Source organism: Corvus cornix, chromosome Z (genome assembly GCF_000738735.6).
Source record: "Corvus cornix cornix isolate S_Up_H32 chromosome Z, ASM73873v5, whole genome shotgun sequence".
Lineage (NCBI taxonomy): Eukaryota > Metazoa > Chordata > Aves > Passeriformes > Corvidae > Corvus > Corvus cornix.
In genome coordinates, this window is record NC_046357.1 from 22,651,926 (window position 1) to 22,666,020 (window position 14,095).

Consider the following 14,095-nt stretch of genomic DNA (forward strand, 5'->3'; position numbering starts at 1 on the left):
GGGTGTGTGTTTGGACCTAGGAGCAAGGCAGACAGGTTCCTGAGTGGTGCCCAAGGGCTGGGACAGTCAAGTGCCTGTGTTCCACAGCCTCCCACCAGCCTGCCCACCCCTGCCCTCACCCAACACCGCAGCATCCTGTCAGGATGTTCCCTCCTTGCGACTCCAGCCGGATGGTCTTCAGGGAACAGAAGCACTTGAAGTGTGTTTGCCATGGTGTTTGCAGCACACAGGAAACAGTTAATCTTTGTTGAGAGATTAGATCCTGGTGCAGAAGCTGCAGGACTCTGAACTCCAAAGTAGTTACAGCTGCTGCTCCAGCTGAGTACAGCCCTGCTGTGCAGGTGGTGAGGTCAAGAGCAAGCTACATGTTCAGTTTTAAAGATATGGGATTGCAGCATCTTCACTTGCCAGAGGCCACACATGGAGCTATGTCTGCATTGCACAATAGTCTAGAAAGGGGTCATGGTGCTAGAGAACCTTGTTTAAATGATTTTAAACAGGGACTGCACAATCTCTGATGAGAATGTGAGGCAGAAGGTTTCCCAAGCCCAGACTGTGATCTTCTTGGGGCAAATGTTGTCTGCAACAGCTGGCTTCACTCTTGATCTTGTAGGCTGCCTAGCAGTTGGTGTGTCAGTGTAGCAGACATAGCAAGCTGCAGCATCCTATCGTAAGGTCCCAGCAGCACCTCCTGAAATGGAAGTTCTGGCTGTCTGACTTGTAACTTTTGTCTGTGGCTGCCAGCAGAGCAAGCCAGTATGTTTTCTGTCAGGGGAGGTTAGAGGCTCACAGCTTCACAGAGTTTTCTTTGGCAACAGCATGAGAGCCAGAGCCTGCATCTCACCTCCTAGCTTCCAATGGCCATGGACTGGAAGAGAGCCTGGAACCAGGCAAGCTCCATGGTGGTAAGCCAGCTGATAAGGCAAAGGGCCAGGCTGCTCCCTCCCAGCCATTGCAGCAGAAGGAGAGGCTCTGGCTCCAGGCAGGAGGGCTGAGCAGAGCTTTGGAGCCTGGCAAGTTTTTGAAGGCCAAGTGCAATCGTGTTTTCTCATGGAGCTGGTGTGTGCTGCAGACAGGTCAGGGTGGGCCAGGCCTGTTGCATCCACTGTGAGGAGACCACTTGTGCAAAATGTGAGCACTGCAGGACCCATGTGTTCTGCACTGGTGGTGTGTGTGAGCGTAGCAACTGCCTTCTGCCCGGGCTGTGCCCAGACCATTCAGAGAGGATTTCTGCATGGAGAAAGGGCTCCTTCTGGTGAAATGTAAATGTATGATAAGGAAGATGTAAATTTGGTTCACAGTGTGTTCTCCTTCCTAAGTGAACAATACTGCAGTTTTAGCCCATGTTCAGCTAGAAAAACACTTTTTTTATCATCTTCTAGGCGTAATTTGACAATGCTGTCTGTGTTGCTCCAAAGTAAATAGCTTTTCAGTCCTCAGACATCTGGTGAGTGGTTGGGTTTAGTGATGCCAAGGGGAAAGGAGGACTGAAACTGGAGGACTTTTCATCATCAAGCACTGAACCAAAGGAACACTCCTGCATCATGCTTTTTGTAGTGGGACTCTGGGGTCCCTCATGGGACAGCTCCTAGGACCATCCTGCTTCCAGAAATTTTGGAAATGGTAGACAAGCCCATGGGAAAATTCTGCCAGTAGTCAAAGCCTCTGATAGCTTGTAATATCCTTAAGGGTATTTTTATTGTACTGAGAACAGGAAACTTTTTTTTGTTGTTGTTTCATGCTCTCACCTGATAATTTAACTCAGCATTCCCCCTGTATCCGTGTACTGGGAAAGAGCTAGGAATGTTCATTTTCCCAGGGCTACTTCTGATTTTAAAACTCTCACTGTATTCCCTCCCTTTGTATTTCTTCCTCCCCCGTCCCCACAGGCTGAAGTGCCGTTTCCCAATGTCCTTTTAAAAGTAACTATCCTATAGTTATTTTAAAAGTATATAGTTATTTTTAAAGTAACTATCCTATCTATTCAACAGTCCTTGGAGCTTGTCATCCCTCCCTTCCTAGCTCCATTTTGAAAAACAATGTAGTAAAAATGCACACTGTATTAATAGCTTTCTGCACTTCAAATTAGTGCACTATGATACAGTTTCTTTCAGCTTTTTGTTTCCAGTCCTTTCCTAATGGTTACTAATGCATAAAACAATGTTTTGGGGTTTTAGTTTGGTGACTTTGCATAATATTACAGTACCTGCCTAGAGAGCTCGGCTCTGGCAACAGGTCAAAGCCTGGCTTTGTGCGTGTGAAAGGATTATTTTATCTAGGTGATTCTGCATTTATTATCTCTTAGTCTTTTTGTTTTAGTCACATGCAAGTCGTAAGATGTGACTACAATGCTCTGCTGTCAGCTTTTTTGCTTTTCCAGGATATGATAGTGTTACTCACAGTTTTTGCAAGTGGGAGGGCAGGGAGGTCTAATACAGTGCTTAAGAGGAGGTCTGCCAAAAGTAACAGTGTCCAAAGGCCTTAAACTGTCCTAAAGGAGATGCAGCCTATTCCTAGGAGGACTGGAAAGGTACTACTTGGCTCAGCCAAACAGCTCTGAACCACTTAATTACCAGATGCAACCTGTTGTTTATAACACATTCAAGGTAGAGAAAATTTCACTGTCTTCCCCATCGTTTAATTATGAATCCAAAAATGCAGTAGAGTAAAACTTTTCCTGAGAGTGTTTTAAGCAAGTTGTCACTCCATTTACATGCTGCCCTCTAGATTTGAGGGCATATTTGAAAACAAGTGAGGTCCAAGTCTGTTTTGTCTCCTTTTTATTTTCACTTTTATACAAAAAAAAAGTCTGACATTGTTCTCATTGATGTGACTAAGCTGCGGTGTGCACTCTGACAACAACAATCATATAAGGATTTAAAAGATACTGTTTTACTGTTTGCAATAGCAATGTTAGTTTGCTTTTACTTTTTAAATATCCCCAACGCCAAATTGCTGCGCTTGAAATTCTTGAAAGTCCTCTGGGATGGTGTCTGAAAACAGGAAAATATGAAAAAGTTTAGTCTCTTCTGACAAAATTAAGGAGCACTTCAATTACCAGCCTACTCTCTTTTTATGTAACATGCTTCTCTTTTGTTTACACAGTAAGACTGAACAGGGAATGTTTTCAGTTTGAGCTGTATACCACAGAAAAACACGAAGAGGCTAACAAGACAGTGAGTGCTACAGTGCCAGCCTACAAGGGAGTACTATCTATCTTCAAATTACATATCTCTGAAAACTTTGTGGCTTGCACTCTTAAATTTTTATCAATAAATGCTGACCAGAAAGGCAAGAGAAGTGGTTGTCTTGCTCTGCCTGCCAGACACATTTTTAGTGCCAGCATCTCTATTTCTCATGTATCCTAATTCAACTTCCCTGTGATGGTTTTCCAGGACTCAAGAAGGGACAAAAAGCATTAGGACCAGGACCAATAGCAACCGGCATAAAGACTTGAGACTTGGGCAAGGGAGCTGGAGATGGATCAATGTCGTAAGAGTAACTACAGTTCTGTTTGAAGTGTTGTTTGCAGTCTGCCTTTGCCAGATCCCAGAACATTTTATCTGGAGAGCCACAGAGCAGCCATAGAGCTAAAGGTGCAGCCAGCAATGGAGCCACAGCAATGAAGCTCAACTGCATGACCTCAACTTTACTTTGATTATTTCCACCCTGATGCAGGAGAGTTAGCTTTAAAGTCATAAAAAGGACGTGCGTATTAACACACACAGTATGTAGAAAAAAGGGGTAAGTCCTTTGCTTTCTGTGGAGCACTTTTTAAAGGCTTGAAATTCTTCATAACGTAGGAACTTGTCTGAAATGAAAACAGATACTGGGGGACTTCAGAGTCTTTCTCAGTGGGTTTCATTGACTTAATGTAGCTCCTGCAGCAAAGCCACTTGCCTGCTCTCTGCCATGTAAGTGTGACTCAGTGGCAGCTTTGATACATGCTTTCTGGGAAACCACAATACTGTTGAAAATACTTACCAAGTAATTTTTATTTGTAAGCATTATTGTCTAGAAATTCCCTGTTTAACTGAGACCTCCAAGAGCCAGCCGAAGTGTAGTACTGAGTGTCAAAGTACCAGAGTCCATCAACATAACATGCCACAGAGTGGCCCTGTCCCCTGCAGGCCTGAACTGGGCTTCTCAGATCCACAGAAAGCAGACAAGGAAACTATTCCAACTTGGCTGGGTAATTATTCTCCAAAGGTTGGATGCTGAGAGGAGGGGCAACCCCTTCAGCCCCAGTTCAAGTTACCTGAACTGCTGCTGGGGCAGGAGTACCCTGAAATGATCAGCTTCTGTGTGAGTGATCAAAGTTTGAGTTATTTTACATAGTGGATGATCAGGGCTAAGCTAAAAGGCTCTTGCTCCAAGAGAAGTGAGCCAGCACGCTCCCACAGAAGCAGGAGCATTCCTACATGGGAGGAAAGGTATCTTATGATCTTGTCCCCCCACATATAGGACCAGCCAGCAAGTACCCAAGTGACACTGATGCCTGGTGCCTGAGCTCACTGGCTCTCCAGGTGTATTTCACCTTGTATTCAAAGCTCAAGGCATCTACATACATGATGGTGTCAGTGTATTTATTGTGTGTGTACAGCTCTCACAGTCAGCTGGTTTTATGTAACATTCCTAATTCTCTGATGACAGCTATTCCCCTCAGTTGGCACAATCTCGCCAGCAGAGTGACTGCTCTGGGAGGAGCAGCTGTGAGGTGTTAGTTCTTGTCTGGCTGAGCTGCACTGTGCTGCTGGTGTCTGGGGAGGCATTTCACAGCTGTGAATAACTTGCAAAGGAAGGGGAAAGGAAAGGATGCAAAATGGCTTAATCCAACAGCCTTACTACTGGTTCTTCACTTGCTAGTTGTTAGCTAAAATGATGTAAGAGCAAGATTACCATTGCAGCGATATTTCAGGTTGGACCAAATAATGTTTTCCTGAGAGAAGCAGAAAACTCCAAGCCGTCCTCCACGCATCGTGGTGTCTATAGTTACACCAGAGTCTGCCACTAGGTCAGAGCCTTCATAAAATCTTGCCCTTAATGAAAGCAAACAGAAGCTCTATTAGGTCTTTTCTAAGTCTGCAACATTCCTGAAAGTAATGTTGTTATCCATGGAGACTCTGTTCTTGGGCATGCTATCCTTCCCATCTAGCCCAGGGGAGAAAAAGCAGTAAAGGTAGCCCCTTGACTGTGTAGGCTGGGAACTGGAGCAATGCTACATGCTAGTGAGAGCCAGACGGGGGAGGGTGTTTGGGGGGATTGCTACATATCCTGAAAAAGCCTTGGAATTTTTTTTTTCCTGTAGTCAGTCCGGCTAAGCACTTTAGCTCTTGAAATTTTCCACAGTCAATAGTGATAGGAGAACCAGACTAGATCAGCTGAAGAAGGCCAGATGGATATTGTCTCACATAGTTTGAAGTTTGAAGCTGAACTGTTTTTTTAAATAGGAAAAGTTTCAAACAAACCATTGGAATCTTAAATTTGTCTGTGAGATTTCTTTAAAAATGTGAATATGATTAACTCCAGGAACTGTTTTGCTGATCTAGCATCTTCTTTTTAGAAAACCCATCAGCAACTTCCCAAACCGCCCTGTGAAAGCTGCGCCCCACCAGCTGCCCAGTGTGTGCTCGGTATTGAGGGCTTGAGCAGGACCACACTAGAGCCAGCTGAGCTGTTTGTTGCAGCACTGCCCACATCAAGTCCTCAGCCTAGGTAAATGACCTAGAGGATGATGAGCCTAGAGGATAGGATGTGGATGAGGATAGTGCTGACGCATTTTTGCATACAAGAAAAGAGCAAACGGTGAAGGGAATGAAAGTTCCTGTGTCTTTTCATAAAATAAGGGAAAAAAACCCAAAACAATTCCTGTTATGTTTCTGAGTTTATCTGTAGAATGAACAGAACTTGTTGTCTTGAAAATTTCCATGGGAGAGGCTGGTTCAAGTGACTTTTTCCTAGGCTTCCTTGAAGCCTTGGAAAATCTTTGCTAGACACATAGTGGTCTGTGGCATCTGGCCTAACCAGACCACAGCAAGAGTGGACAGAGAGCTGACAGAGGCGCGCTTTAGGTGTGGCTGCCTTTAAAGGATTCTGTGACCACAGACTTTGCGACCTTTCCCAGTTACAGGGAGCATTAGTTAGGCTGGTGGGAGATACTTCAGCCATAGGAGATGTTTGCTCATGCAGCAGCTTTACAAACTTCTTGGTCTAAACGTAAGTTGCCACCCAAGATCTATTTGCTACTGCCTGGTGGCTAGGGCACAGTAACTGACAGTATAAATGTTCTTTATCAGTTTTAGTGTAAAAGTCAATCACGATCACTCAAATTACCACTGAAGATGATGCTCTGTACCAGAAAAGTGGAATAATTACACCATCAAATTACTGCATCTCAACTGCAGGGTGGTGATTTTCTTGAAGAAAAACTGACTTACCATATTTCTATTCTATTATAAGGTAAAAACCTGAGCTGATTATGCCAGGGCAGTTAGTTTTTTGCATTTTAATGTCAGCCTTGATCTACAAGTATAATTCCTGCTGATTTCTCTGCTGGATGTTGCAGAGTAAAATGTTTCATCCTGAATGGTGATTTTTTTTATATTATTAGCTTTTTTTTTCCCAAAAAAACCAAAGTAAGAATATATAACATGCATTACAAAGCTTTGACAAAATTTCTGATTATATGCTGAGTAATCGCGAATCCATCACATCAGGATAATTACTGATCTTAGCTAGAATCACAACCTCTAAGTGGACAACTTTTATTAATTCTGTTATCCTAGAATACATAAATTCCAACAAAAATATTCTAAAATATCAAAATTAAGAAAATGCGAAATATATTGCTTTTCAATAGCCAGCAGTAGCTTGGAAAACAAGGTACTAAATCCAGAAAAGAGCTCATCAGGGTAAGGCACAGTTAAAAAAGACAGATGGTCCATACAAAGAGGTTTAACTTGGAATTGTCTCTGCTAGGAAAAGAACTGCAGGCAGAATTTCAGAGGTCTAATCTGTTATAAGGCTTCATCAGTGCAAAGCCCAGACATAATACAAATTCTCAGGTTATCATCTGAATCAGGTGTTGAGAAATTACAGTTTAGGCAGACATGTATCTGTACTCACTTTATCTATCCTTTCCTCTCTTACCTGATATAACCAATCTGGGGTCTGTGCTGCAAGAACCAGCGATAGGAGACTTTGTCTTTCCACCCTACATTTCGGGGGTCCTTCCACAGCAGCCTGACCTGATCGTTAGTGTCCCCTGTGTGCCAGAGGGAGTTGCGGAGGTGCTCGCCAGGACCTGTCTTAGATTTCACAGCCTGCAAAAATACAATTTTCCAACACTGACCACATAGAAAAGTCACTTTCAGAAGCCATAGATCTCTTTTTAGTGGGGAACAGGTCTGAAGAAACATCCTCTCCACTGCTAACAAGCCCCTAACATCTGTTCTACAGCCGCAGACACTGCCTATGTGAACAAAGCGACCAGCTGGGTACCTGGACAAAGAAAAAGGAGGCAATCTGACCAGTCAGGGTCAGAGCACAGTCACTGCAGAGACTAAATGCTCCAGCTGATCAGAAAGGCAACATGAAGTTCCTTAAAAAAACAGGAAAGGGCTGTGTGGCAGCTGCCTGGTTTAACCATTTTGACAGCAGTTGCAAATAGAGAACAGCAGTCGGGCAGCACACTGACATGCAGTGCAGTGGCTTGGCTTGTGCATGGCATGATGACCTAGCCCATGGCCAGCACATGGCAGGATGGCATAGCCAGGCTTCCATGAGCACTGTGTCCTTAGCTAGGAGCCACCACCAGTACCTTTAGCTGGATGCCAGGCTCTGCAACAGCTCGGAAGGGAGTCGCTTGCCAGTACGTCTGTTCCGTCTGTTTCCACATTACTACGTAAAAACTAGAGCTGTCTTGATAACCAAAAATAAAGCCAGCATAGTCGTCATCTGTCACTGTGTTCACATGAAAAGTGCCCTCAAAGTCAACGCCATTAAAAGCCGTGTAACCTAGGCAGGGATACAAACAAGTTAAAAACAATTTTGCAGAACACATGTTCATATTCTGTGTGTTTTCTGCTGTAAAACTTGAATCTCAGAAGAGAGTACATACCAACAGCAAGGCCAGGATCACTGTTCATAGTCTGCACAATTTCCATCCCCTGTAAGGGTAAATTCAGGGTGGTTAGCATGTGTGGCAAGCTGGGTTGGCTAAGCCTTATAGCCTTTTCTCGTCTCCCTCTAGCACCTCCTTCATCTGTCTCTTCTGTTTGCTCTCAACATACCTATGACGCTTGTATCTCCGAACTAAAATCAGTGAAAACTATAATCAAATAGTAATGTTTCAGCTGCTTGCATACCCTGAGTCAGGAAGGATTTGTCAGTTTTCCTAATGCAGAATTAGTCATACTGGTATTTTGATACTTTCTTTCCCTACCACAATATTCTGGAAATCTGAATCTGGCCAAAACTGGGGTGCAGGGGAAGAGGGTTGTGGGAGGAAGAGAGTTTTTCCTAGGCTTAGCTCATACATTTGGATCACAGAGCTCAGGATTAAACTGACTGCCAGGACTGGGTTAAGGAAGATGTATACATTCCAGCTGGCTTGGCAGAAACTTTCGCAATGGGAATAAACTACATGTTCCCTGTGACTCAGAATACACTAGCCTCCTGAAGGCTAAAATTTGTTAGTGCAAGTAAGTTACTGAGTTCCATCCAGGAGTACTGGAGTGCTGCATCCAGCTCTGGGGTCCCAGCACAGGAAGGACATGGAGATGTTGGAGCGAGTCCAGAGGAGGCCAACCAGAGGATCAGAGGGATGGAGCATCTCTCCTATGAAGACAGGCTGAGAGAATTGGACTTTTTCAGCCTGGAAAACAGAAGGCTTAAGGATGACCTAATTGTGGCCTTCCAGTACCTGAAGGGGCCTACAAGAAAGATGGAGAGAGACTTTTTACAAGAGCATGCAATGACAGGACAAGGGGCGTGGATTCAAACTGAAAGAGAGTAGGTTTAGGTAAGATATTAGGAAAAAAATCTTTACTGTGAGGGTTGTGAGGCACTGGAACAAGCTTCCCAGAGACGTTGTACATGCACCAAACCTGGAAGTGTTCAAAGCTGGCTGGAGCTCTGAGAAACCTGGTCTAGTGATGCATGTCCCTGCCTATGGCAGGTTGGGGTTGGAATGAGATGAGCTTTGAGGTCTCTTCTAACCCAAACCAATCTATAATTCTATGAAATTCTGTGTTATTTAGCAGGTCAGACTTTTAAATTATGGGAAGGATTCCTGAAACTTGTTTGCTACATGTTTCAACAGATTTCACATATCTGCCTTCTGGCAGCAGTGAAATCCACCCAGAGTAAATTGGCCAGCATGTAGTTACTTTAGATTATTAGGAGCATCAATTTTGATAGCTTGAAGGCTATAAAAAGGAAAATTCCTTCATTATTACTCCTGAAAATAGTCTACTAACCAACAGCTTCCACTTGTCATGTCTGCCAGAGGTCCAGAAATTACAGAGCCAGTTTTACTGTGGTTTTCAAATGATCTTTCTCAAACAGGTAAGAAAGACCAAGTTTTATTTTTACCTGGTTCAGGACCACCCAGTTTGGATCAATCTGCGCATCCCCCTCTGGGTCCAACACCACTGTCTGATAGGCCCTGAAGTCTGTCAAGGTGATCTCTGCGTTCTCAGGGCACACATCGATCCGATCAATCACTGTATCCTGGTCAAAATCAGACTCACAGACATCGCCAACTCCATCACCTGAATGCATCAGAGAAGTGAAAGGAGATTTATGGTGCAGCAAGTAGTTACATCTGGCCCAGCCACTGGATCAGGGTGTCCAACAAGCAGGCAGTGTCAGCCCTGCTGGCTGCAGTGCCTGAGAATGTGCCTCTGTTTTGGCTAAAGGGCCCCTGAGTGCTGGGGTTGTTCCTGGCAAGAGTGTATGCATTGGTAGTGACCGTGTTGCATCCTGGTGCACATGAGTAATGCCTGGAGATGAATGCAGTGCCTGAGAATCCAAATGGCTCCTGAAGGCCCATCTTACCATTATCATCTTCCTGCCCCGGGTTGGGGACCAGCCTGCAGTTGTCAGGGCCCGGGGGCAAGAGGTCAGGAATGCCATCATTATCATCATCGTCATCACACTCATCACCCAGCCCGTCCTTATCTGTGTCCAGCTGGGAGCTATTAATAACGGTAGGGCAATTGTCTGTGCTGTCCTGGTGCCCATCACCATCGCTGCAACCACAGAAACAAAAAAAATGGCATGCCAGCATCAGCTCCTGCCTCTGCACAGTGAACAGCACGGACACCTGAGGGGGAAACACACCAATGGCAGCTCTGGAGGTGGAAGCAGACCAGTGGGCAACACAACTGTTGTTGCTCAGGTGGCTGAACTGCAAGGAGAGCAGGAACAAAGAAACTCAGGTAAGATAAAGTGGCAGGAAAGCAAAGACCAAGTCAGGAGCTATAAAAATACTCAGGGAAAAGAAAAAGAAGCCTTACATGGTGTGGGAAACATACTGGAGCCCAAGACCCCGAAACACATCCACTCCTAAAGGGTGTGTAAGGCACATCCAAAAAGTGCTGTGTCACCAATTAAGAGGCACTCAGGAGACAGGAAGAGCTGGACACCTTGTGTCCCTTGTCTTGTGTGCATATGTGTCTTGGTGCTCATGAACATGCAGGTGTGAGTGTGAATGAAACTTTATGAGAAACTCTACATGAGCACCTGAAGTCAGACTTACTTTAAAACAACCACTGTTCTCACCCTCCTGCATAGCAAGTTTTTCGTGGTGGACTTCGCACTGCTAGGTTAGTGCTTCCACTCGACGGTCTTGAAGGTCTTTTCCAAAATGAATGATTCTATGATTACAATCCTGCAGGGGGACATGCATTAAGAAATAGAGGAGAAAGTCTGTAGCTCCCAAGCATCCCTCCAGGCCATGGGTGCATCAGCTGGTTACAGTGAAGAGCCACCAGGAACCGGGACACAGATGACAGAAGAGGGTTCAAGAAGTTATGGGGTGGCAACATAACTTTTCCATGCCAACAGTTAAGTGCATCCCTGAAAAAAAACTGCCTGAACTGTGGTGTGTTTTGTATGCATACCAAAACCAAATTGCTTTCTGGCAATTCATAGGCATGTTTTCCCTCAGTAGCTTCTTGCTTAGCACAGGTGGAGCAGAAGTGACCTGCAGCCAAATTAAGGTCATGCTATGGCTTATAGGTAGGCATATTCCAAACCACCTCTCCCTGCTTAAGAAAAGTGTTTTTATTTTAGGTCAGAGTAATCAATGTTTGCACAATATTGAGATAAAATGCAATAAGCACCATACATGTGTATCTATTGCAAGGTTAACCTCAGGCAGAGCTACAGCATTTTTACCAGGAAATGCTTCATAGACATTAGTGAAGTTTATGGGGGGAAAAACCGTCTTTTTTTAAAACATGAGGAAGAACAAAGACATATCTACTTAAGAGTAAAATGCTGATGGCCTTGGCAGCTGCTGGCCCAAGACTGGGAATGATCCCTGCAGAGACATGGAAGTGGGCTCCCTGCAGGTCCCTGCGCAGAGAGCAGCACCCACCAGTGGCCCTGGCATGGAGCCCTGCAGTTGTCTGTGGCTGATGAAATGCTGTGACAGCACAGGATTTATCACTTCCCTTGCCTCTTGCTGTAAGTGAGGTGCACACAGGAGGGCCTACCACCCCTGAAGTTGGTTATGCAGAAGCTGCTTCCAGGAAAGTGATGCAATTGGTCATGGGATGTGCTCCTGTGAATGCCCAAGGCATATGAAAGATATAGACAGAGGATCCTTGCCAGTCTTGCTGTGCAAAGGGGTTGCTCTGCAAGTGTTTTACACTTGATAATAAAATTCTGTTTCTGCAACCCTAGGTTCTTAAGGAAAAACATACAGCCTTTAACTGTGAAACTTCTGCTAAGGAGACAGAAATAAAAGAGGAATGAAAAATAAAGAAATGAATGAAAGACATTTTCTCACTAAGAAGCTCTGAGCAGTGCTCTGGGTTTTACAGCCAGAGAATTGCTTGAATGTCACTTCCACAGGAACTCACAGGAAGCCTGTGTGAATGGGGCTAAGGATGAAGTAATTGTACTACCACAGGGAAGTGAACAAACAAGGCTAATAAATCCTAACACTGTTTTTGAAATAACATCTCTCTGGAATTAAATCCAGGCTAGCCTGAGGGATTATAGCTCTCCAGGAATCAGTAGCATGCTTCAGCTCAGGACTAGCCTCTCTCACAGCTTACCTGTCCTGATTGGTATCGCAGGAATCTCCAACAAGGTCATTGTCAACATCTGACTGCAAAAGGGAACAGAGAAAGTTCCAGTATCAGCTGTCAAGAACATCTATTTAAATTGCAGGATTAAATCAAAACAGAACCAAATCAAATACAGTTAAAATAAAAGCGTGAAAAGACACTTGTTTTACAGAATTTATTTTCTCTCTTGCATCATGCATCTAACCAAAAATTCAGTTTTATTAAAAAAAAAAAAAGACAGTGAATAAAAATGGTTGAACTTACTTGAAGCAGTTCAAGCAAGATTCCTCTACTACTGAAAATAAGTATCCCTCATTTCTAGCAAGGTTAACTTCTTAAGCAGCTTTAAAATTCCACTATGTTTCTCTATATTTTCCAACATTTTTCATTAGTCACAGGGGGAAGGGGGGGTTTGAATCAGAATTCCAACATATGAAAAGTTACAATGACTTCTCACCTAGGAGCACTGAAAGTTTTGATAAATAAGGACACCAGGATTTTGTCCTGACTAAAGAAATATCAAGTGTAACTCAATCACACCCCTATGTGGAGTCCTGGAGCCGATTTCAGAGCATGAAAGATATATGCTGAGCAGAGGTCCTAACAACATCCCGAACTGAGAGTACAACTGGTGGCTCCTCCTTCTCACACCAGGAGAGTCTGCAGATCTGTAAAACTCTCCTGAATACCTAGATATATACTGTATTTTATTATCCAGGAAATACACTTTATTATTAAAATATGAACACTATGGCTGCGCGGGTTGCTTCATTCTCTTGCACTTTTTTAGGTCTCAGCAGTCCCTCTCCCTAAACAAGGATAATTTTTCCTTCTGCCTGCTAACCTGGTTTGGGTTGCTGATTGTAGGGCAGCTGTCACAGGCATCACCAACACCATCATTATCTGTGTCCTCCTGGTCTTCATTGGGGATCCTTTGACAATTATCCAAAAGGTTCTTAACACCTAGAGTAAAGTGGATTGTGTGTGTTAGTTGAAGACAATTCCCATGTTTGTCCATACTGCACAATATAAACATTAAAACAGTAAAGACACTATTCCTTTTCAGCAACTACTTAATCCTGCAATGAAATTATAAGCCTGCACAGTAAATCTTTCTTATGTGTGCATCACTCATTTAATAGTAGTTAGCAACATCTTGTTAAAGAACATCTTTCCACCTGTCCTGGGGTGACTTTATGATGTGTATCCCATATCACTGCCTATGCCTATAAATTAATTTTTGTGCCTTTCTGTGCCTTTAAACTGAGCCTGAGAGGGGGAAGGAAAAACTGAGCAAAACTTTCTCAAAGCAGTTTGCAGCTTGTTCAAGGTCACACAGAGATAGCGACTTTGTTTTCAGCTGCAGCAGGGAAGCAAGGAGGCACCTGGCTTGCTGCTTTCCAGTCAGCTTTTGGCCAGTTGTTTCAGTTTCTTTTCTCCAGAGACAGATGGAGAGTTGAACTTTTTTCCTTCCCTGGAATTTTGGATTTTCTCCCTTTTCTACTGGACTGCTTCAATATCAGAGCACATCAGGACGACTTTCCACCGAGCACAGAGGGCCTGGCCCTGGGCCAAGCCCCAGCTCTGAGGACACCAAAGGCTTTCCCAGGTTTTTTCTCCACAGCGAGAGATTTTATCAGTTAGCATTATTTTCCTTTTCCTGTGTGTTTGTTAAATAAATAGTTTTATCTCCTTCACTTTCCTTCCAGGAAAATTTATTTTTCCCAAACCTGGTTGGGGAAGGGGTGGTTGTGACCTGCTGTCTCTCGCAGGATATATTTCTAAATTTGGCG

General features: G+C 44.0%; 1 protein-coding gene across 1 annotated transcript in view; it reads right to left on the reverse strand.

Moving 5' to 3' along the window:
- Positions 1–2,763: 2,763 nt before the first annotated feature.
- THBS4 (thrombospondin 4) overlaps positions 2,764–14,095 on the reverse strand; it is a 40,618-nt gene continuing 29,286 nt past the window's right edge. The window contains exons 14-22 of the mRNA XM_039566612.1: positions 13,147–13,265; positions 12,291–12,343; positions 10,060–10,253; positions 9,595–9,773; positions 8,120–8,168; positions 7,820–8,016; positions 7,150–7,322; positions 4,900–5,039; positions 2,764–2,993 (exon numbers count right to left, since the gene is read on the reverse strand). Coding sequence (XP_039422546.1) covers positions 2,932–2,993; positions 4,900–5,039; positions 7,150–7,322; positions 7,820–8,016; positions 8,120–8,168; positions 9,595–9,773; positions 10,060–10,253; positions 12,291–12,343; positions 13,147–13,265 — 1,166 coding nt within the window. The 3' untranslated portion in view covers positions 2,764–2,931. The remainder of the gene's footprint in view (positions 2,994–4,899; positions 5,040–7,149; positions 7,323–7,819; positions 8,017–8,119; positions 8,169–9,594; positions 9,774–10,059; positions 10,254–12,290; positions 12,344–13,146; positions 13,266–14,095) is intronic.